The sequence below is a fragment of the Schistocerca cancellata genome, chromosome 1 (assembly GCF_023864275.1).
Source record: "Schistocerca cancellata isolate TAMUIC-IGC-003103 chromosome 1, iqSchCanc2.1, whole genome shotgun sequence".
Classification (NCBI taxonomy): domain Eukaryota; kingdom Metazoa; phylum Arthropoda; class Insecta; order Orthoptera; family Acrididae; genus Schistocerca; species Schistocerca cancellata.
In genome coordinates this window covers 730,486,617-730,512,382 of record NC_064626.1, presented here as the reverse complement: position 1 = coordinate 730,512,382, position 25,766 = coordinate 730,486,617, and the positions used below count along the sequence as shown (strand labels likewise).

Genomic DNA, 25,766 nt, shown 5'->3' with positions numbered 1-25,766 from the left:
ATACCCCACTGCTGACAGGAGCATCTCCAGACACACCTTCTTCAGCTTGGAATCTACTGGAATGGAATTGTCTTCATTGACAAGTCCTGCTTCAAACTGAGCCCCAACAACAAACTAAGATGAGTCTGAAGATGCCCCAGACAGCAGAGAGATACCAACCTGATTGCCACCCGCTGTTTGGCCTGATAACCATGAGAGATGGTCTGGCGTGCCATTTCTTTTCACAGCTGGACCCCTTTGGTTGTCATCCATGGTACCCTTCCACCACAGTGGTACACTGACAATATTCTATGCCCCATTTTGTTGATAATCATGGAAAGCCATCCAGGGATTTCAGTAAGATACACTCAGGTGACAAAAGCCATGAGATAGCGATATGCACATACACAGTTGGTCGTAGTATCACATACACAAGGTATAAAAGGGCAGTTCAATGGCAGAGTTGTCATTTTTGGTTACACAACAGGAATTAACAGACTTTTTGAATGCGGAATGGTATTTGGAGTTAGACAAATGGGACGTTCCATTTCAGAAATTGTTAGGGAATTCAATATTCCATTAACCACAATGTCAAGAGTGTGCCAAGAATATAACATTTCAGGCATTACCTCTTGCCATGGACAACATAGTGGCCGATAGCCTTCTCTGAACAACTGAGAGCAGCGGTGTTTGCCTATAGTTGTCAATGGTAACAGACAAGCTATATATTCATAATGGTTAGTGACAATAAAAATAAAATGACTGCTCAGTATTCTGTACCAGCTTTCACTTAGTATGCTCTCCAATAGCAGCAGCATTACTCAAATAGAGCATGTGCTCCAGTGTAACAGGTATGTGGAACAATATGAAGTACAGATGTGGAGTAGAATGTGCCCTTATAATAAGTAAAGTAAAGAAGTCATCATCTGAACAACAGAGTGCTTTAATAAGCATGATCCTATTGGGGGTGGTATCCCATTGCCTTCCTCCAGCCTTTGAAATGACTTCTTCAGACAATTATGGGGGGACTTACAGTTTAAGGTGGGCTCTGAGGCATGGTGCAACTCTCTATAACAAACAATGTGAGAAGTGAACAAAGTCATAACTGACAGATAAAAAACATAGGACTGGCTGTGGATCAGATCTGAGACCTCTGGAGTTGGAGAGAATTCTTAATTAGTCGTCAGTGTATTTCAACACAAGTGATTTCACGATGTGACTAGTGTATGAAAAGTAATTCAGTTTTCTCTGTGTCATCTGAGGGAACCTACAAATGTATGAAGCCACAGGGAAAAGTTCTATGGATCACTGTTAATGAGTGTTTGGAGGTAAAAATGCAATTATTTTTCCACAGACTTGTTTAAGGTGAACAAATGTTGTGTAACATTTTTGCAATAAGTACATTTGATACCTAAAATGCAGTTCTAGGAAGACTGTTGAACTCTAAGCCTACCATAATCTTTTCATTGGAAGCAAAATATTATCCAGCTAAAAATGTTTGTAACTGTATGAACAGACAGAAAGTAGTGGAGGCCAAATTTGGTAAATAGTGTGAATGTTCCAAGTTTTTGCACTGCCAAAGTACTTTTTCATTGTGCTGGACCATTTTTAATGTAGTACATCAAGAGTATCGTCTAGTAATATTCACTAGTTATTTTTTTACCACTGAGAAGGAAGAACATATTATACCTTCCAAAAAGCACTGGCCACAACCTTTCCTGCAGGCGAAATCCAATTCACTAATTCTGGTGTGGACACAGCATCCAGCTTTTACGCACGAATGGTGCTTAAATTCCAGTTTAGTGTCCGGTGCAATAAGGTGGACCCATTTTTCATCCATGGTACGTAAACATCATGTAAAATTGTTTTCTACACTGTTCTTTATCTTTCTTTGCTCTTGCCATCTCTCTTTCTGTCCTTTGCCACTCTTTGCCTTCAGCTCATGGCCCTCTCCAACCACAGACAAATCCTAAAACTTCAAAGGCAGAGCAACACATGAAAGCACGTGTGTGTTTGTGTGTCTATATAGACCAACAGTATACATCTCAATGCATGAATGGATACAGAAACCTTTGTTCTTTCCTCCCTGAAGAAGAAACTAACACTTTGGAAATTACGTACATTTTTTATACTTTTAAATGTATCGTTCCACAGAAGTGGGTGTTTCTGTCTGTTTTCACTCTGATTTAACTCCACCAGGCACATTCTCCAAAGCAAATGTTCCACACAGGCTATATGTTTGGAACTAGATTAATAGAAAACATAGTGATCACATCAAATTACAAAAAGAAAAGAGAGATTAGGGTTTAAAGTTGCTGGACAACAAGATCACTGAAGGAGGATCACAGGCTTGGAAATTGGCCTTGTCCTTTTCAAAGGAGCCATCCCAGCATTTGCCTTGAACTATTTAGGGAGCATATGGAAAACGTAAATTTACATGGTCAGATAGGGATATGAACTGTCTACCTCACACAAGAGGAGCAAACTCTAAAGTAGTGGCTTCCACATGTCACACAGTAACAAGTATTTAGAGGTCTGCAGTAGCTATTTTTATCCTCAGTGGAAGAATGTTACTGTAAAAGTTTAATTTTAACCTACAATAAGTTTATCATAATTCCTCTTTGGATTAAATGTACAATCAGTTAGTTGTATGTCAAAAATAAGCCCTATGACTACCAGCCACTTTAAAGTGAAAGATTCTCATACCTTGAATCTGGCAAAGCGTTTCTTCCAGGATCGCACGCCTGACTGCCATACTAGATGAAGAACCTCTCTGTCGAAGTTCACATCCCACCCTTCGTGGGTAATTGAGAAGGAAAATGCTACTGCCTGGTGGGCTTCCGCCATGGCAGCACCTGATCACTGCCAGAGAAGTTGTAACCTGTCACAAAAACAGAAAGACATATAAATATGTGACAGGGTGATAAATTTGTAATTTCTCTCAATGTTTTCTGTTAAATACACTGCTAGTCATTAAAACTGTCTCATAAGGAAGGACATCAAATTACAAGATTTTAATGATTGCAAATGTGAAGTATAACAGGAAGAATACATGTTTCAATTTATGGGCTATTTAGGGCTATGCAGGGTTCGAAACTTAGTACACAGAGCTGACACCTCTGGCAGCAACAGTGACTATAACCCAGCTTGGCATCGAGTCAAACTGAGCTTGGATGTCAGATACTGGCTACTTTTTCCCATGCAACTTCAGCTATATTACCTGTAGTGGCCGGCGAGTAACAGCCTGCTATAATCTCAAAAGCCCATGACCAAATGTTTTCAATGGTTGAGACATCTGGAAACGTGCTGGCCTCGACAACAGTGAAATGCTCTCTTGTGTCAAGGTAGGTCAAGACAGCATAGGCAACACATGGTCCTGCATTATCTCGATGAAATAGATTGTCATGAAGATCTCAAAGATAGGACAGCGATTTTCCACACTACTGGCTATGAGAACCAGTGGTGACTGCATCGTGTACCTAATGGCACAATATATCACCACGTCAGATGCTCGGCTTGTACAATGATGACGAACGGAATCTGACAACATTCTTTCTCCTTGGAGCTTCCACACACAGATACGTCATGATGCTCTACACTGAACTGTGACTCATCTGGAAAGACGAAGTGGTGCTACTCCTCATTCCAGTCCAATATTATATAGTTGAATGCTCCATTTCCAGCGTGACTTTGCTGCTCAAGGTAATCCGTGATAATAGTTGTCATGCTGACAGCAATGTCGTCACATTGTCCGTGTGGGTGCCTTGCTGCGAACAAGCCCATTTCCTGACTCAAAATATGTTAGTGACAATATTTTGCTTGCATGACCGAGTGAAAAATCTTGTCCTGTCAGGCATTAGTCATGTGACGCCAGTGAGATCCTTCATGGCATTCAGTATGGCTCTCCTGAACCTATTGATTCCATATTCACGTGACTTTAGTGGAATCCTGACCAACATGAGTTTCAATTACACTGAACGATAAACCGCAGTCCCGATTAGTCACAATGCTGCTACTGGTGAATTCCAACATGTACTGAAAGGTGTTTCTCTTTCTTATTAGAGGCATACCATGATCATCTCTCAAACAATAAATTTTCAAATCCGATTTGTGAATGATAAAACCACTGCTTTAATCCCTCCTTACACTCAGAGTTTATATGGCGTTACACCTACCCTCTTCGTGGCTTGTGCAGGAATGATAATTAGTAGTATATCCAAGCATGTGGCACACTTCATGCCAGTTAATCCTTTGTTTCCTGCCGTCTTCGTGATGATGTAATTTAAAAGCCAGCCATGTATTATTTATAGTTTTAAACTCAGCAAACATATTCAATACATTAAAAGGGATGGCAACTTCCAAAATTGGTGGCATACTACATTTAGTGTGGCAAGCACCAACCAGGAGTAAGTGAAATTTAGTTAGTTGATATTATGAGAGAAGGAAATCGGCGACTTCCAGTCGATAGTACTGAACTATGGGAGTAAATTACTATGGGAGTAAATTACTCCAGGAGTAAACTTTTAATTTACTTCTGAAGTAAATTTATTTACTCTATTGAAGCACCATTGAAGAGTACGCTACTACGTGAGTAACTTAAGGAGGAAATAGGGCCAAAATTTACTCCTGTGAATTAGTAGGAGTAAAGTAAGAGACTAAGGTGCAATCTATGAGTTCTATGTTTTAACTGTCGAATTCTATGGACTACCTGGACTACGAAAAATATATGGAGATGGAGGAAGAGGTGAACATCCCAAGAATTGGGGCTGTAATGGAGAGAAGAGGCCCATTTGTGATCTACAGCGACAGTGATTTCAAAGAGTGGTTTGGGTTTCGTAAGGAATATTTTGAGCTGCTGTTCGGTATGCTGGAGCCATTACTACAGCATAATTCTGACAAGAACCGTGCTTTGTCTCCTGGGCTGCAACTTCTATGTGGACTGCAAATGTTTCGCACAGGTACTTATCAAATCTAGCAGGGGATCTCATTAATATCCATCGCACTACTGCTGGAAGAGCTTTTAACAGTGTGATAAACAGTTTAATTGCCTTAAAGCCACTGTACGTGTCCATGCCACAGAGCCAAGAAAATATATCAAAGAACAAACGGGAAGCTATCAAACTGGTGGATACCCAAATGTCATAGGGGCCACAGACTGTGTACATACACCCATACTTTGTACTTCCGAAGCACAAGCAGAACTATATAGAAATCGCAAGCATTTCTTTTCTATCAATACACAAATCATCTGTGATGCCAATATGAAGATTTTGAACGTGGTAAGCCAATGGCCGAGTTCCACGGATTTGAGACAATAGTAGAGTTGCTGCAAAATTTGAACGCAGGTCAAGTTCATGACTATGGGATAAAGTTCCACCTTCAGCAGTTTCATTGCTAATTTCAGAGCACTTACCATCATCGGAGTTGCTTGAAAGTATCACATTATCTTCAGATGTGAAATTGTCGTTAACTCCAGCTATCCCCTCGAAAACTTACGGGATCATATCAACAACCATGTGGCTTTTATCTTCATCTCACCTACTCCACTGCCAGTTTGAAATTGTTCTCGATTACATTTAGATTTCATTTTCTTTGCTTTCGCTTTCATGTCCTTCCAAATTAATTTAAGCTGCTCTTGTGATCTTTATGTAAGAGCTTTTACGTTGTATTCAACGTGTATTTTTTCCCCAAGCATCCTTTTGCCTTTTTAGCATGTTGACACGTGCTTTATAGATTCAATAGTAGTTACGTATTTTTCAATACTTCAGCAAAACATCTAAAATAGGGCTTTGTTTATTTTTCATTGTTCTCTTCGTTCAGGACAGCCCAAAAGGCATTAATGTAACTTCCACTTTATGATGAGACGTGGAGTGAAGTGATATTCAGTCTTGGCTTTAAGGAGCCAGCCGTATAGATAGAGATTTTTCACTCTGCAGCGGAGTGTGTGCTGATATGAAACTTCCTGGCAGATTAAAACTATGCGCCGGGCCGAGACTCGAACTCGGGACTTTTGCCTTTCGCGGGTAGAGCACTTGCCCGCGAAAGGCAAAGGTCCCGAGTTCGAGTCTCGGTCCGGCACACAGTTTTAACCTGCCAGGACGTTTTGTATAGATTAAATTCTTACTGTAAGAAATCACAGAAATATAATGCAAGATCAGCACTCTCCTTGGAAGACACGTATAAAGTCCTCAAAGATTCTCAGCTTCACATAACCTCGATCTAAAAGAACACTGCACAGCAATTTCCGTCAAATGCCAAAAAAAATTGCGAGTTAGCGGCGTTGCAGAGTGCTGACTTGTCGTCAGTCAGCTCTACTCACTGCACGTGGTCATGATTGGCAGTGATTAAGCAAGGAAAAATACCCAGTGCCTTCGACTTTGCACTGCTGAAAATTTGCAGCTGCCTTCTCGTCTGTCCAAAGTTCGGTTTATTTCTGTGCCGGTGAACACTTAAGTCTTATGTAACCTACAGCGTTTGCGAACGATGATTTGTGTAACTTTCGCATATTTCCATGTCTCAGCTGGGAGACTGTGCTTCAAAAGTGCTAGATAGCTGGTCCAACACATGGTACTGACTAACAACGATTTGCCATACATCGCGAAAAGTTCCTTCATAATGACAGATAACAGTGAAACAACAATCTACGACAGTCTTCCAGTAGATGTGGAGTATTAAAGCTGTAATAACAGGGATCTGAAAAGTGAGCAAATATGTAATGCCCTTGGTTGAAAAGTCTCTTTCTCTCACAAAGTTATCCGCTCATCATGTTTCGTAAATTTCACCACGGAGACACGCTCCCTCCCATATATTCACACTATTGCTGTGCACACTGCTAAGTCATCCATATCTTAATGCCACAACTGTAACCAACTGTGGGAGAAGCATCTTATTTAATACATATAATTTTGCTAAACAGTGTCTTTGGAGCTAAGAGCTTCTGATGTCATTTGAAGAGTGGAGGAACTCCCGTTTCAATCAGTCTCGCAATATTTTTGCACAATTATGTTACGACGTGCCAAACGTCGTATTCTTCTTCCACACCTCTTACTCCCACAAAAGGTGTATGGCTTCGAAACCAGCTTGAATGGCCGAAAAAGCACTCCACAAATACTGATGACATTACGAGCATAGGGATCACCGTCTATTCCAATCCAAATTTTGGAAGTCTGTAATACTCTCCTCTACTATTATGATTTTGTCGAATCTTTTGAAAATAATGTCTTCATTCCCGTTTTTCTGATTTTAGTACCTCTTCGACTTGCGTCAAACGCAGGATATAGTCTTATACTGAAATCATTAGGTACATATACATCGATCGCAAAAAATCATGAAACGCAAACTGGAAAAAAATAAAAGTCAATAAGGATACTTCCTCTGTGGGTTTTATAACACTGGCCTCTTTTTTTCTGTGACTCCTTCAAGCACTACCCAAATACCACTCTCACCACTTCTGGTATACTTACGAGAGATGATGTGGATCAATGAAGTGGTTCGTAAATGTGCAAACTACTAACCAAATTCAGAGTTAATTCCTGTAAAGGAAGTACTTAAGATTTTTTAATTAGACATCCGTGCCCCCAAATAGGTTGAGAATCTCCCTTTAAACACTCCCAAAAGACAGGAAAGAAAAGATGAAACAATAGGTACAACAACCAATTATGCACGTTGTTTAGAAAAAAAGCCGGACTAGTAAGAGTAAGACTTGCGCTTTAAGGTTTCCGTACAAATTTAATAATGTGTACAGATAATAATGGCCTGGACGCCACTTCGGCGGCTGGCATGTCCCTAACCTAACCCAGTTATCCAGAGGGGGAAAGGAGACCCAGATTTTAAGGTTGAATCCGAACCACGTGTTGTTTCTGGGGACTCACATCGATGAGAGGTGAAGGCTAGGTTAAAACCAAGACTGACAAATCCGTGGTCCGACCGAGATTCGGTCCCGTGACCTCTCGGATTCCAGGCACGCGCTTTACTGCTAGACCACCAGATCCGAAGCGTATGTAGGTGATTAATGAAGTGTTTTGACATGTGAGTTTGCGAGTAACAAAATCTGTAACCTGTATGGGCGCATCTTTTGACCACATTAACTTACAAGCTTAAATTTTTTACGCCGCTAAGGGACCGTAGACAGTGTACCTGACATAAGTTTTAACTTGATACCTCCACCCGTTACTCAGAGAAACGGGTCTTACCTGTCGGACAGACAGAGACAAAAAGCTGGTTCTATAAGGGTTCCGTTTTTAGCGATTGAGATAAATGTGTGCCGTATGGTGCTGCAATTAACTTGATGTGGATGATTATGGATATGAAAGAGAGGCAAAGGGTGAAACGTAGGATATCCAAAGGTCAGATAAAGACGTCGTCGCGAGGGTAGGATGAACGTCTACTTTCTCTTTCTCTCTCTCTCTCTCTCTCTCTCTCTCTCTCTCTCCCTCCCCCCTCTCTCTCTCTCCCCCCCCCCTCTCTCTCTCTCTCTCTCCCTCTCTCTCTCTCTCTCTCTCTCTCTCTCTCTCTCTCTCTCTCTCTCTCTCCCTCTCTCTCTCTCTCTCTCTCTCTCTCTCTCTCTCTCTCTCTCTCTCTCTCTCATTTCTACCATGATAGTCGAAATTTAAGGTGTAGAATAAGTGTGACATTGTGATTATTTATCGCGAGGATTTATATCTGGAGCTACTCTATCCAAGGTGAAAACAGCCAGCTGAAATTTTTTGGCATCACTATGTCTTTCAAACAGGTACTAACAACATTCAGTAAACAATTAAGGCCTTGATCCTTACTTTTCAACTATAAGCTTTGAATACTTGGCCGTTACTTTCTGCAGTACACATGCGGCTTCGTGATAAAACGCCAGGAAGGAATATTTCTTTGTTCAAGACGACGACGACGACGACGACGACGCCGCCGACGACGACGACAATTGTTGTGATGATAGTTACAGAGCATTCAACGGCATGAATATAATATATGGAATGGGTGGCTCAAAGAAGTCTTTCCTTACAATGTTACTGTGATACCGCCCGTGGAAATGTATCATTGGCTGTTTGGATGTGTGTGACATGTCTACGTTTAGGTGGCCACATCTCTTAAAAAGACCTGCGACGACAACCCGATCTGAATCTAGACGTGACAGCGCAGCCCATGAAGCTCCCTGTGTGTCAACAGTCACACGGAAGCCTCTCCGGGTACCTTGTCAGGTATTTATGATAGCTGATTTCTTCAAGTCTGACGCGTCTTTATCGTCTCTGATTATTGCTCCTATGATTTTCCAGACTCCTGTATATGCCTTAATATGAATTAGTCCTTAAGAACAGACGTTAAAGGAGGTACACTTGCGGAGCTGCACCCTGAAAGATTTTGGGGCAAATGTTGTTAGGACCTGGCACTTTACCATTTCTCACCTTAAAGATGACTGAGGTCACGTGTTGCCCTGCGAAATCAAGTACAGCTAAAGGGAAATTTATATGATGTAGCGAGCCGGGATTCGAAACCGGATTCTCCGCTCTTCGCGAATGGTTGCCTTGACCGTCTCGGCCATCCGTACACGCCTCCCCGTCCGATTCAAATTCCCAACTGCTACTGACCACTGATGTGACTCCGTTCATTTTCGCCATTGCTCCCAGTATCATTGTATTACCGAAACGGGACGAACGGCAGTATGCACCTTTAATGAAATAGTCTTATACCCCTCAAGGCGAATACATAAAATTATGGGTGCGGTGTCCACTCTTTCGGACATGTACAGCGCCATTGTTAAGATATTCAAAATGCATTTGATTTCGAAAGCGAATGTAATTGTAATCGCCTGTAGCTGCGTAGTCATGTGGAAGAAGTGTCCAGAGACGTTTCACTGACTTCTATCGACTCTTCGACGAGTTCAATTAATTTTAGATGACTACTTTTCCTGATATCGGTTTGTATATTTGTCCCCAGATGTTCCCAATTCATTTGTTTAAGACTAATAATTCTTTCCTTGGGCTTTCCTTTAAACAGTCGGTAATTCTCTACACCTGGCTCACGTTCTCAACTTCCTTATGATCATAGGTCAACTCAATGCGTTTCATGTATCGTTCTTCTTAAACTGGAAAATTCGTCATTAACTGGTATTTTTGAAATATTTGATGAGCTTTTCCAGGGTATTATTTTATCTTAAACGTATTGCAATTTCATCGACACTGCTTTCATCATGATGCAATCGAAATCCCTATCTCGTATTACAAGTACTGCGAGACCCCAATCGGGACGTTTCAGATCAAAAACAGTTGCCGCGGAAGTTTGTTCAGTCCAATCAGCATCTGTAATTCCTAGATCAAATGTGATTGCACAGTGGTCACCAGTAGTGACATTCTTGTTTATAGTCCAACTATGGATTCGCTTCATGCCCAATCTGTTTGCTTACGTTACGTTTCTGTTGGTAACTGCATTTGCACTGTTCTTGTATGCAGTTGTGACCACCCCTATTCACGCAAGCAGGTTTAGCTGTCCTAACACATCTTACGGTAGTAGATCGTGTTCATACGTCACACGACTCTTCCACCTCACAGATTTCGCATCAGCACCAGTAACAATTATTTGGCAAGTACTATATTACAACTGCCCTTAATTTCGTCAAAATTAGATTCAATTATATATGAGAACTGCTTGTAACATCACGACACTGCACCAGATACCGCTTGTTGCTCTGTGGTACTCATGTTTATCACATAAATGTGCCACTTTTGGAATAATTATTTTCCTGTTGAACATTACGTCGATAGTCCTCTACCAAATTGCACAATTACGTCACCACCAATCTACCTCTCGGGGCGTTACCTTGCATAATTCACATGCCATTAATACTTATTATGGCCATCACCTCCCTTCTACGGATCACACCGGTCTTAACTAGTCACGTAGGTCTTTCAGCTGATTTCGTGTATCCAGATGTCGACGCAGAATGCAATAAAAATCCTCAAACAAGGGGAAATTTGTTTTATTACCTTTAGGGTGAGGAGTGCTGTATGTAGTCTAGTAACACTTTCGAATCTACAAAATCGTAGATTTAACTCCATGGCACTGTACGGATTTCCTGGGTACTGAGGTTTGGACAACTAAAGCTTTAGAAGTACCATGCATAAACTGATATGCAACTGATGGTCTCTTCGTATTTCTGCAGTTTTCTTCCCTGAGCTTCGCAAGTTTCTTCAAGGTGGTCGACTTCGGATGTAAATGTTTACAGAAGTGGAGGTCGCTTTGAGATACCGGCGCCACTCTTTCCCGTAGTGTGTTCGCAACAGCAATGTTGATATCTTCAAGGAGGGATTCTCTTTTGACGAAGACACTGTTGATTTTGTCAAGTTGTCTTATCACCCACCCGTGATGGATTGACGATGTCAACGTTAGGAATGGCGAAGAGAGCCGCCCTTCCTAGTCAGGCCTGCGAACGCAAGGCGGGCAGACAGAGCCTCCCCAATCCTTTCCAACGTCAACACGTCACTCCTGTTGTGTCGGGTTGTAGACATTTTGAGGAATTTTCTTTCGTCGCTGGGAAGTTAATAATGAGGGAAAAGTCGTGTTGTTAATAACGACCAATTACATACGAGTCTTCCTTTACACCACTACAAAACAACAAAACTGCTGTTATGTCCTGAGATTTTAATTTAGTTGAAGTAATGGGTCAAAACCAACAAAATTTATAGACCAGACAGCAATCTTAACGACAGAACACTTAAAATGCTTCCACAATTTAACGAAAGTAAGTAGTTATACTGTTTTCTCGTTAGTGCAACAAACAGTAACTTCAGTAACGTCTGCTAAATTATGTTGGACTACTGGACGTAAACTAATAACAGGTTACTTCTTAGATAATTAAAATTATTTATAATTTGAATATGTGCTTAGGATGCACACTGGAGCACGTGTACTAACAGTTAAATAAAAGTATGTTAACCTTAACATAAAATGCTGTTTCATAAAATGAGGATTAACTGAACTGAGGTGCCAAACTTCTCCCGTTAAACGTGGCTGGGTAACCATTAATGTAAATAAACGGGAAGAGGCAGCCATTCAAATCTTAAAATGTGTTTCATACAAACTTCGATTGCTCACAAAATTTTGAAACCCTTGCTACACTCGTCCGATCGTAAGTTAAACCAGAGGGGATGTCTCCAGTCGTACCATTTCACGATTCCTTATCATATAAACAACATTCCGTTAAAATATGGCGCACTACCGCAGACACAAGATGTATGAAACAGGAGAAATACCCTCAGACTTCAAGAAGAATATAATAATTCCAATCCCAAAGAAAACAGGTGTTGACAGATGTGAAAATTACCGAACAATCAGTTTAATAAGCCACAGCTGCTAAAAACTAACACGAATTCTTTACAGAGGAATGGAAAAACTAGTAGAGGCCGACCTAGGGGAAGATCAGTTTGGATTCCGTAGAAATGTTGGAACACGTGAGGCAATACTGACCTTAAGACTTATCTTAGAAGAAAGATAAAGGAAAGGCAAACCTACGTTTCTAGCATTTGTAGACTTAGAGAAAGCTGTTGACAATGTTGACTGGAATACTCTCTTTCAAATTCTAAAGGTGGCAGGGGTAAAATACAGGGAGCGAAAAGCTATTTACAATTTGTACAGAAACCAGATGGCAGTTATAAGAGTCGAGGGACATGAAAGGGAAGCAGTGGTTGGGAAGGGAGTGAGACAGGGTTGTAGCCTGTCCCCGATGTTATTCAATCTGTATATTGAGCAAGCAGTAAAGGAAACAAACGAAAAATTTGGAGTAGGTATTAAAATCCAGGGAGAAGAAATAAAAACTTTGAGGTTCGCTGATGACATTGTAATTCTGTCAGAGACAGCAAAGGACTTGGAAGAGCAGTTGAACGGAATGGATGGTGTCTTGAAGGGAGGATATAAGATGAACATCAACAAACGCAAAACGAGGATAATGGAATGTAATCGAATTAAGTCGGGTGATGTTGAGGGAATTAGATTAGGAAATGAGACACTTAAAGTAGTAAAGGAGTTTTGCTATTTGGGGAACAAAATAACTGATGATGGTCGAAGTAGAGAGGATATTAAATGTAGACTGGCAATGGCAAGGAAAGCGTTTCTGAAGAAGAGAAATTTGTTATCATCGAGTATAGATTTAAGTGTCAGGAAGTCGTTTCTGAAAGTATTTGTATGGAGTGTAGCCATGTATGGAAGTGAAACATGGTCGATAAATAGTTTGGACAAGAAGAGAATAGAAGCTTTTGAAATGTGGTGCTATAGAAGAATGCTGAAGATTAGATGGGTGGATCACATAACTAATGAGGAAGTATTGAATAGGATTGGGGAGAAGAGAAGTTTGTGGCACAACTTGACCAGAAGAAGGGATCGGTTGGTAGGACATGTTCTGAGGCATCAAGGGATCAGCAATTTAGTATTGGAGGGCAGCGTGGAGGGTAAAAATCGTAGGGGGAGACCAAGAGATGAATACACTAAGCAGATTCAGAAGGATGTAGGTTGCAGTAGGTACTGGGAGATGAAGAAGCTTGCCCAGGATAGAGTAGCATGGAGAGCTGCATCAAACCAGTCTCAAGACTGAAGACCACAACAACAACAACACCGCAGACACACCATATGCATTGAATTCAGGAGGAAGCAATGGGTTGAATGGTAGTGACTAGATAAACTGATGCCGTTTCAAAAATTTCCATGGTGGTGGATTGATACAGCAATCTTATTATAAGTTTACTGTAAAAACAGTCGTATCTGCAACCTATTACTGTTTTTTACAATACAAATAATTTCGTTTCGTCTGAGTAAATGGATAGACGTACTACACGGTCGGATGATCACTTCAACCATCCGTAGTTTAGCTTCACTCGTTGCCAGCCACTCTTCTTCCAACATCCCTTGACTGTCTTCCTCACCAGCGACGTAACTTGCCGTAAGGGAATCTCACATGAGGTGACCGTATTTTCATCAAAAATCTGCTTGGCTGCTGCATCTGCTATCTCATTACAGCAAATTACGACGTGCCCCTATGTGCCGCAGTGACACATCTTCTCCTATGCTCATGTGGAAACAACATGCTGTCCATGTTCTGAACCAATTTCTCTGTTCAGTACATTCTTTTGACGCTCTGTAGGGTGCTCTGCAAGTCACTCACTAGGAAGGTCATTGAACGGCCATATACAATAAGGCTGATAGCGATTAACACCACATGTACCTCAGCATTGAAGACACTGGGTTCTGCTGACATGGGAATCTTTACGGCGCTGTCTAGGAAAACGAAGGAACATCAAAGTACCCTTGTTTGAAGCCGTTAGAGTAACCCACTGCCGTTTTAGAGAGCTCGTTTGAAATATAATGGCATGTATGCTGGTTGATCAAATTTGCTGTATTCCGCTTACGGTACGCAAGCAATTTCAATTTTATTCTTGGTCTCTTACCATTCAACATGGCTGCTTGCGCTGTGGGAAAACCTCGGTATCGGCTATACGCATCTGTTTCGTTCAGCTGGAAGACGAAAATTATGCCGACGCTGGAAATTATTTGATCTATTTAACTTTAAATGCAAATTGCTTGGTCAGTAGCTGCGGAAGATGTAAGAAGTGGCTCACTAGCTTCGCTAGATTTGTTGCTTAGCAAAGTGCTCGGCAATCGCGATTGCGTCGGTAGATAACACGCCATTTTTGTTGGGGGTGTCTGGTACCCGAAAACACGTTTGATCTTTGCCCCAGACTTGGGAAAGTGACGTATGGCACACAATGGTCGAGACATATCCCTCCCAACACTCCCGCTTCCGACGTTGGTAAGTTGGTGAATGCGGGTACGGAGCCGTTTAAAGGCTATGAGGTGCTCCAGGGAAGGGTGCCGTTTATGTCACTGTAGAGCACGTCGACGATCCTTAATTGCTTCAGCGTTGCTTCAGCGACTTCGAGCGACTACCAAGGGACTGCCTTTCGCCGGCGGCACCCTGCAGAGCAAGGGATCGTGTTTTCTGCCACACAATAGACACCTGCTCAACCATCACATTGATGTTACCGTGTGGGGGGGATTCAACGGTGACAGCAGAGCTGAAAGTTTCCCAGGCCGCCTTGTTTAAAGCCCATCTGGGCAGTCCGTGGATCTGACACTGGGGGACTGACAAGAAGACGGGAAAGTGGTCACTATTATACAGGTCGTCATGTGCTCTCCAGTGGACAGATGGGAGAAGTCCTGCGCTGCAAATTGATAAATCAATGGCCGAGTAACTAGCATGAGCCACATTGAAATGTGTAGCGACCCCAGTACTTAAGAGGCAGAGATAGAACTGAGACAGTAAAGTTTCGACATCTCTGCCTCGACCAGTAAGCACAGTGCCACCCCACAAGAGGTTATGGACCTTAAAATCTCCCAAAAGTAGGAAAGGTTTAGGGAGTTCATCAATCAGTGCAGTTAATACATTCAGGGATACTGCACCATTCGGAGGAAGATATACATTGCAGACAGTTATTTCCTGTGTTGCCCTTATTCTGACAGCCACAGCTTCACGAGGGATTTGAAAGGGCACAGATTCACTACAGACTGAGTTTAGGACATAAACGCAAACTCCACCTGACACTCGATTATAGTCGCTACAGTTCCTGTAGTATCCCTTACAGTCGCAGAGGGGAGGGGTCCGCATTGCCGGGAACTATGTTTCCTGGAGGGCAATGCAGATAGCAGGTGTAAAGCATAACAGTTGCCATATCTCAGTCAGGCGGTGGAAAAAAACCTCCGCAATTCCACTGAAGGATGGCATCATGAGACTGGGAAGGCATTGAACATTCAATGAGGCAGTTTACGCCTCAGGGTCACCTGCTGCCACCAACTTTTTGCCTGAGCAGTCTATATCCATTGTGTCTGAGGGTCCGGCGAGATCTAAGTCCTCAGCGGACACCATAATCTCCATCTCATCCGCAGATGCAGAGCTTGTAGGTAGCGGTGGTGTGGGTGCCACCGCAATTCCCTTGGTCTTGGGGACCTTCTTTCTAGATTTCTCTCGCTGCTCCTTGGGTTTCCCTGGCGTGACCCAAGTGACCCCTTCCTAGCGAGAGAAGCTGGCTCAAAAGTGGGGACTGATAGCCCCGATGTTTGGAGGTGGGGGTGTTGCTCCTGAAGTAGGTGGTGTGGGAGCAACAGGGAGGGAAGTGCCCCCCACCATCAGGGGGCAGGTGTACTCTTCTAGTTCTGAGAGGCAACAGGAATGCGGGGAACTGATGGGGGCGACAACTGTTCTCGTAGCGGTGGCGTACCAGGAGGTCATAGCCACAGGATGTAGGCGCTCAAATTTCCTCTTAGCCTCAGTGTAGGTGAGTCGGTGCAGGGTCTTATACTCCACCATTATATTCCTGCAGTATGGCGAGCAAGGTGAATGGTGCTCTCCACAGTTGCCACATATGGGAGGCAGAGATCATGGAGTATCGGGATGTGATGGACGTCCACAATCTCAACATGTGACGCAGGAAGTACAGCGGGAAGATTTATGGGCGAACTCCCAGCACTTAATGCACCACATCGGGGGAGGGATATACGGCTTGACGTCACAACGGTAGTTCATCACTTGACTTTCTCGGGCAATGTGTCACCCTCGAAGGTCAAGATGAAGACACCTGTGGCAACCTGATTATCCCTCAGACCCCAATGGACGCGCCAGATGAAATGAACACCTTGCCGCTCTAAATTGGCGCACAGCGCAGCTCGTCGTCAGACTGCAAAAGAAGGTCCCTGTGGAATATAATACCCTGGACCATATTTAAGCTCTAATGGGGTGTGATGGTAACAGAAACATCCCCTAACTTTTCACAAGCGAGTAATTCCGTGACTGGGCAGAGGATGCTGTTTTTATCAAGGCTGACCCAGACCACTTTTTGGACAAGGCCTCCACCTCCACAAACTTGTCTTCCAAATGCTCCACGAAAAACTGACGCTTCAAGGATATGAAAGATTCCCCATCAACTCTCATACATACGAGGTAGTGGGGCAAATAAGCTTCACTGCCATCCTCAGCCTGGCGTTCCTCCCATGGTGTGGCCAGGGACGGGAACGATTTGGGGTCATATTTCTTACCACTGAAGTTACAATTTGCATTTAGAGACTGCTGGCGGCGGACCACCAGCAAAAGATTACGTACTACGCTTCATGGCGTGTCATCTGCCCTGATGACACCCACTCCGACCAAGGGCCCTCACTATGGGCGCCACCCAGCCTCAGCGACTACCACCTGGCAGGGGTGCCACCTGCCAGGAGTGCCGATGTCCCAGGGAGATGAGCACATATTCCATGGCATACGTGAGGAGTTAACGGCGCAGGCATCAAGCATAGTGATCCCTGTGTTGTCGGGGGGCTACAACCAACAGGGTACATGGCGGCCCCACCACAACGGACTGGCTACCGTGCTGGATATGAGGTGCAAAGAATTCTATGGTCATCGTCGGCGCAGAAAGCGACACTGCATAGTGCATGGTGGAAGACGCACCCAAGAAGGTGTCCTCGCTCAAGAGATGGAGAATGAGCGGGACTGCAATAAGACCACGAGAAATTGGGCAAAGATCTCAATGCACGATGGACATGATGGACAATGTAAGGCGCCCTTCCCCAATTGGCTCACTCTTCGGGAAAATTTAGAAAGATGGAGGTCAGACACGATAGGGGACCATCACATAAAGGCCGAAACGTGCGAGACTCCTAGTTGCCTCTTACGACAGGCAGGAATAGAGACAAGGGATAGGACTTGTTCTATAAGCTCCTACTGCCAGTCCAATGATAGCATTATGCACTGCGTCTAAAATCTTTAGTTAGAAGTTTCGGCTGAAACATGCATCGAACGCCTGTAGTCCTGCATGGGGCCTGGCGATTGCTTTATGGAATTGTTGGCAGACAAGACCCATCTGGACCCCAGAATTTTCCAGTGAGACCCTCTAAAATGTCAACGATTCTAAGTCACTTTAAGGTACGGCAAGTAGGTTAGTCTTTTAAGCCTTTGATCAAATGTAAGACCCACTAACCTGACTGACTGATTAAAATGGTGAGTTGTACTGTTAAAGCACAGTTCTGATTATTACCAATGCGTAGGCCACGATTAAAATGAACGCCTTTTGTCACTTGTGGCAATTTTGCAGTTACTGGAGCGTCAAATGTAAGTGATGAGTTATAAATGCAAATTACGAGGAGGAGCAATACATCGTAAAATTATTCACAGACATGGAAATCTTCACTGAGTTCTCCCTGTGAATTTATATTTCCCCTCCGTTGTTTCAGTCACGAGACAAACGATAAATTTCGGACTTTAGATCAACAAAGGTCGAATGAGCGAAAAGGACTATACAGCACGCCACGTTTGACTTTATTTCAGTTTGAAATCGCCCACACGTCCATCAAAAGATATGTTTTTAACTCATAAACAATATCGTGAAACACGTAGCGAGTAGATACGAGACGAAAATGTGCGCAATCAAGCATAGTACATCGTCACGGTAGGTGCAGGAGAAACAAGATGATTATTAATCGCTGAAGTATCAGAGATGTAAGTGGTTATGATTAGAAGTAATGTGAATAGTCGCATGTTGAAACATGAGAATCTGGGAACAACAGATACACTGAAAGAATTTAATAACAAATTTATTTCAACAGACTAATTTGTATATGTTAATATATTCAGTTTAGTTACTATTACTATCCTTGTAAGTCAAAAGTTTTTAGACCACGACACTGCAGCACACTCGTAAAATTTTTGATGAGCCGCCACTGAGATGATGTAAGTGCTATGTATCCGAAAATGGAAAGATAAGCATAAGGAAGGAAGAGTTCGATGTCGGCATAGTAGCAGCCAAGGCACTTACCTATAACAAAAACAAACTTACCAAGCTCGATATAACAGAACGAAACCAGATTACACAAGTAGCGCTGCTTTATCAAGCGGTGTCGCAAGCCGATAAGAAAACAGTTAAGATAATTAGTTATTTCCATTAAGCTTTGTGTCAATGAACCTGGACAAGTTACCGCTGCCGACGGCCACCGTTCCCAGTATGATGCAATACAAAATCACCAAAAAGAGATGCTCTGTCATACTCTTGGTAGGTTTGTGTCCCGCTTTTTCCAGGTAATACCTGTTTCCTATACACAAAAAGAACGTGAAATATGACATCCCACGACATCAAAGAACTCTATCATTTTATAAATAATGTTTTATTTCATTAGTATGGACTGTAACAGCAGTTTGATGATGCGAAGTGACAGAATACGTCCAGTGTAACTTCGAGGGAATAAGCTTGCCCAATCTGAATATTTCAAAAAGTTCTCAAGGATCTTTAAATTTGTGGAAGCCAAGCAGAGGCGGCATAACTTCTAAGCAATCATTTGCTGTTAGTATAACTGATAACTGAATCCCCCTGACAGAACAAAGGTACCATTCAAACGGAAGATGGGTTACGGTATTTCATTCTCGCAACTCAAGATTTCAACTTTTTCCATCTGAAGAATCGCAAAACATACAAACGGACAAAGAAGAAATGAACGATTTCCCATACACGATTACAGGAAAAGAAAGCTTACAATTAACGTCTGGGAAGCAGTATAAACACAATCTGTTTACTAAAACTGAAAATAAAGGAAGCCAAAAAAACTTGTGTGCCCTATTCTATAGTTACGTTTAGTAACTGAGCAGAAGATAAACTTCGCAAGCAATGAAATCGATAATTGTAGACCTAATACAAACACGCATAAAGTTCAAAGAAGAAACGCCTGATAGTTATGACAAAGGGCATTATTTTCCTCAGAGTTAATTCACAATATGAGGTGCACATTTTAACAATTGAAGACATGCGCGGAAAAATGGCCTAAGCCACACTATTTAAAAATGGAGAAAATGGGGTTGTGTAAATGAGACTGGAAGAAATATATTATTTTTTTTTTAACGGAAATCCATACGGTATGGACCAGTTATTGTTTCTGATTTGTCACATCCTTTATATTGTAACGTAACATGAAAAATAATAATAAAGAACAACAATAATATGTGAAGATTTGTTTTGTACATTATCAAACAACCACAACCACAACCACAAATTACCACTGTTGTTGTTGTCTTCAGTCCAGAGACTGGTTTGATGCAGCTCTCCATGCTGCTCTATCCTGTGCAAGCTGCTTCATCTCCGAGTAACTACTGCAACCTACATCCTTCTGAATCTGCTTAGTATATTCATCTCCTTGTCTACCTCTACGATTTTTACCCTCCACGATTCCCTCCAATACTAAATTTGTGATCCCTTCATGCCTCAGAACGTGTCCCTTCTTTTAGTCAGGTTGTGCCACATTTCCTCTTCTCCCCAATTCTATTCAGTACCTCCTCGTCAGTTACGTGATATACCTATCTAATCTTCAGCATTCTTCTGTAGCATCACATTTCGAAAGCTTCTATTCTCTTCTTGTATAAACTATCGTCCATGCTTCACTTCCATACATGGCTACACTCCATACAAATACTTTCAGAAAAGACTTCCTGACATTTAAATCTATACTCGATGTTAACAAATTTCTCTTCTTCAGAAACGCTTTCCTTGCCATAACCAGTCTACATTTTGTATACACTCTACTTCAACCATCATCAGTTATTCTGCTTCCCAAACTCATCTACTACTTTAAGTGTCTCATTTCCTAATCTATAATGGCCGTTCAAAAAGAAACGAGCCAGAGGTATAATTACAGAAACCTGTACCCTTGCTGTTGAGACTGTGGCACAAGGCGGTGAATGGCTGTCTCATAAAATTCCTGGGGTTTAATCAGTTCCGCACGTACAGCTGGACGTCGTCATCCGAGGTGAATCATTTGCCCCTCAGAGCCTTTTAAAGGGGAACAATAATGGCGTAATCACAGGGGGAGGGGTCCGGACTGCATGGAAGGTGGTCGTGAGCCTCCCATTTGAATTTCTGCAGGAGTGTCGCGACTGTGTTGGCCATATGAGGCTTTGCATTGTCGTGGAGCAGAATGACCCCACGGGTGGGATTGCCTGGTCGTTTTGATTTGATCGCTTGGCGAAGTGTGGTCAAGGTTTGTGAGTAACGCTGGGCATTCATTGTTGCCCCGTGCTGCAGGAAGTGAATCAGAAAGGGGCCATCTTGGTCAAAGAAGAACGTTAGCACAACCTTTCCTGCACTCGTGAGGATGGCCTTTGTTTTCTGTGGCGGTGGTGATCCTGGGTACTTTCACTGAAGACTTTGTCGTTTTGATTCTGGTTCAAAGTGAGGACACCATGACTCATCTACAGCCACCACTTGTGCAAGGCACGCATTCCCTTCCCGAGCATAGCACTGCAGATGAGCAAGGCAGTGGGCCATTCGACATGCTTCCTGATGTGGTTGAGGACTGTGGGGCACCCATTGGGCACACATTTTGCGATTGTGCAGTCGTTCCTTCATGATGGTGTGAACATTTCTGACGCTCAATACGTCCACGGCGGCTATGGCTTTCACTGTCACTCGGCGGTCCTGGGTAATGAGTGCATCCACCAACTGGACGATATCAGCGGTAATGCAGTGTGGTGCTCCAGACCGTGCTAACGAAACCCGTCCTTCCCTGAAGCGCTTGTGCCACACCTTGACGTTTGCAGAGAACATGCAGTGTTCGCCAAACACTTGTGACATTCGTCGATGAATTTCCGTTCCTCCTACTCCTTCCACTGTCAGAAAACGAACAAAAACTCTGTGTTTTATTTTGACGCCTCCATGTCACTGTCTGCAATGCGACTGGCAGCGCTGGACGAATGATGCATGCTGCTACGAGCTCTGTATAGTCACATGCCGTGCACACGTGTGACTCAAGCGACGGGCTGTGAAGTTCCACGCTTTGGTCGGAACCATATCTCGTTACACACGCCACGATATTACCCTCCTGTCACCGGTTTGCACATTGCAGACTCTGACTCGTTTCTTTTTGAACGCCTCTTATAATCACCTCAGCGTCACCTGACTTCATTCGAGTACATTCCATTATCCTCGTTTTATTTTATTGATGTTCATCTTGTATCCTCCTTTCAAGACACTGTCCATTCCGTTCAATTGCTCTTCCAGGTCCTTTGCTGTCTCTGACAATTACAATATCATCGGCAAACCCCAACGTTTTTATTTCTTCTCCATGGATTTTAATTCCCACTCCAAAATTTTATTTTGTTTCCTTTACTGCTTGTTCAATATACAGATTGGATAACATTGGGGATAGGCTACAACCCTGTCTCACTCCCTTCCCAACCACTGCTTCCCTTTCATGCCCCTCAACTATTATAACTGCCATCTGCTTTCTGCACAAATAGTAAATAGCCTTTCGCTCCCTGTGTTTTACCCCTGCCACTTTCAGGATTTTGAAGAGAGTATTCCAGTCAACATTGTCAAAAGCTTTCTCTAAGTCTACAAATGCAAGAAACATAGGTTTGTCTTTCCTTAATCTATTTTCTAAGGTAAGTCATACGGTCAGTATCGCCTCACGTGTCCCAACAGTTGTACGGAATCCAAACTGGTCTTCCCCTGAGATCGGCTTCTACCAGTTTTTCCATTCGTCTGTAAAGAATTCGTGTTAGTATTTTGCAGCTGTGGCTTAATAAACCGACAGTTCGGTAATTTTCACATCTAACAAAACCTGCTTTCTTTGGGATTGGAATTGTCATATTCTTCTTGAAGTCTGAGGGTATTTCGCCTGTCTCATACATCTTGCTCAATACATGGTAGAGTTTTCTAGGCCTGGCTCTCAGGCTGTCAGTAGTTCTAATGGAATGTTATGTACTCCCGGGGCCTTGTTTCGACTTAAGTCTTTCAGTGCTCTGTCAAACTCTTCACGCAGTATCATATCTCCTATTTCATCGTCATCTACATTCTCTTCCATTTCTATAATATTGTCCTCAAGAACATCACCCTTGTATAGACCCTCTATACACTCCTTCCACCTTTCTGCTTTCCCTTCTTTGCTTAGAACTGGGTTTCCATCTGAGCTCTTGATGTTCATGCAAGTGGTTCTCTTTTCTCCAAAGGTCCTGTAGGCAATATCTATCTTACCCTAGTGATATGCACCTCTACATCCTTACATTTGTCCACTAGCCATCCCTGTTTAGCCATTTTGCACTTCCTGTCAATCTCATTATTGAGACATTTGTATTCCTTTTCGCCTGCCTCATTTACTGCATTTTTACATTTTCTCATTTCATCAATTAAACTCAATATCTCTTCTGTTACCCAAGGATTTCTATTAGCCCTCGTCTTTTTACCTACTTGATCCTCTGCTACCTTCACTATTTCATCTCTCAAAGCTACCCATTCTTCTTCTACTGTATTTCTTTCCCCCATTCTTGTCAGTCGTTCCCTAATGCTCTCCCTAAATCTCCTCATATTCCCACCTTTTTGCAGTTTCTTCAGTTTTAATTTACAGTTCATAACCAATAGATGGTGGTCAGAGTCCACATCTGCCCCTGGAAATGTATTCCAATTTAAAACTGGTTCCTGAATCTCTGTCTTACCATTATATAATCTATCTGAGACCTTCCAGTATCCTCCAGGCCTCTTCCATGTATACAGCCTTCTTTTATGATTCTTGAATCAAGTGTTAGCTATGATTAAGTTATGCTCTGTGCAGAATTCTACCAAGCGGCTTCCTCTTTCATTCCTTAGTCCCATTCCATATTCACCTACTACATTTCCTTCTCTTCCTTTTCCTACTATCGAGTTCCAGTCACCCATGACTATTAAATTTTTGTCTCCCTTCACTATCTGAATAATTTCTTTCATCTCATAATACATTTCATCAATCTCTTTGTCATCTGCAGAGCTAGTTGGCATATAAACTTGTACTACTGTGGTAGGTGTGGGCTTCGTATCTATCTTGGCCACAATAATGCGTTCGCTATGCTTTTTGTAGTTGCTTACCTGCATTCCTATTTTCCTGTTCATTATTAAACCGTCCGGCCATCCTGATTTAGGTTTTCCGTGATTTCCCTAAATCGCTCCAGGCAAATGCCGGGATGGGTCCTTTCAAAGGGCACGGCCGACTTCCTTCCCCTTCCTTCCCTAATCCGATGAGACCGATGACCTCGCTGTCTGGTCTCCTTCCCCAAAACCACCCACCCCACCCATTATTAAACCTACTTCTGCATTACCCCTATTTGACTTTGTATTTATAAACCTGTATTCACCTGACCAGAAGTCTTGTTCCTCCTGCCATCAAACTTCACTAATTCCCACTATATCTAACTTTAACCTATCCATTTCCCTTTTTAAATTTTCTAACCAACCTGCCCGATTAAGTGATCTGACATTCCACGCTCGGATCCATGGAACGGCAGTTTTATTTCTCCCGATAATAATGTCCTCCTGAGTAGTCCCCTCCCGGAGATCCGAATGGAGGGACTATTTTACCACCAGAATATTTTACCCAAGAGGACACCATCATCATTTAACCATACGGTAAAGCTGCATTCTCTCGGGAGAAATTACGGCTGTAGTTTCCCCTTGCTTTCAGCCGTTCGTAGTACCAGCACAGCAAGGCCGTTTTGGGTAGTGTTACAAGGCCAGATCAGTCAATCATCCAGACTGTCGCCCCTGCAACTACTGAAAAGGCTGCTGCCCCTGCCCCTCTCTAGGAACCACACGTTTGTATGGCCTCTCAACAAGTACCCCTCCGTTGCGTTTGCACCTACGGCTATGTATCACTGAGGTACGCAAGCCTCCCCACCAACGGCAAGGTCCATGGTTCATGGTTAACTGTAGTAAGAAGTACTGTAAAAGGAAAAATTAGTGATAATGCTTCACGTATGTTTCAGGTGGATCGAGGCAATGGCCACTATCATAGTCTGATACCGCAAAACAATGCATCTCTTAACGAAAGAAATGACCAGAAAATAACTATAAGTTTTTGCATATTCTGAGTACGTTTTCAGATTTTCATAGGCAGCACTAGCCTGTTTACCATCGAAGTTCAAGTTTGCTTCTAGTTCTTTCTCTTTCTGACCGTTTTTCTCTCATGAAATTTGCACCTTAAGATGATAAACTTGACAGGTGCCTACACGTGGTTTTGCAAAGCCAATATCGAAAAACTGGTAAAATATTTTAAAATACATGCCAAGGCTAAGAGATTCCTTGTTGCTGTCTTTACACGTATTTTGATAAACACTACACATCCTGCTAATGCTTAGATCTGCACACAGATACGTCATGTAGGAGTTCTTTCTGCTGGAGTAGTGACTTGACTGCCTAGGAAAATTATTTACTCGTAATGAGCCCATGCTAATTTCTCGTCCTCCTCCCTGCATTTATTTTGGCGATTGTTACGTCAATTATAGACCTATATCGTTGACGTCAGTATGTTGTAAAATTATAGAACGTGTTTTATGTTCAAGAACTATTACTTTTCGAAAATGAACATCTCCTCTAAAAAATCAAAATTGATTCCGCAAACAGAGATCCTGAGAAACTCAGCTCGCTGTTTCTCGATGAGATCCACAGCGCAGTGGAAGACGGAGCTCAGGTTGATGCCGTGTTGCTTGATTTCAGTAAGGCGTTTGACACCGTTCCGCATTGCCGTTTAATGAAAAAAAAAAAACGATCTTACAGAGTATCGGAGCAGACCTGCGATTGGATTCAAGACTTTCTTGCAGACAGAACCCAACACGTTGCACTTAACGCAACAAAATCGACAGATGTAAAGGTAATATCCGGAACACCACAGGGAAGTGTGATAGGACCGTTGCTGTTTAAAATATATATAAATGACCTAGTAGAAAGCGTCGGATGCTCTTTAAGGCTACTCGCAGATGA

At 42.6% G+C, this 25,766-nt stretch overlaps 1 protein-coding gene across 5 annotated transcripts in view; it reads right to left on the bottom strand.

Moving 5' to 3' along the window:
* The window catches only part of LOC126185227 (carnitine O-palmitoyltransferase 1, liver isoform), a 249,326-nt gene that overhangs the window by 81,130 nt on the left and 142,430 nt on the right, over positions 1–25,766 (bottom strand). For all 5 annotated transcript variants that reach the window (XM_049928110.1, XM_049928115.1, XM_049928112.1 and 2 more), the window contains one exon: positions 2,686–2,860. In XM_049928110.1, the coding sequence (XP_049784067.1) occupies positions 2,686–2,826 (141 nt within the window). In that variant the 5' untranslated portion in view covers positions 2,827–2,860. The remainder of the gene's footprint in view (positions 1–2,685; positions 2,861–25,766) is intronic.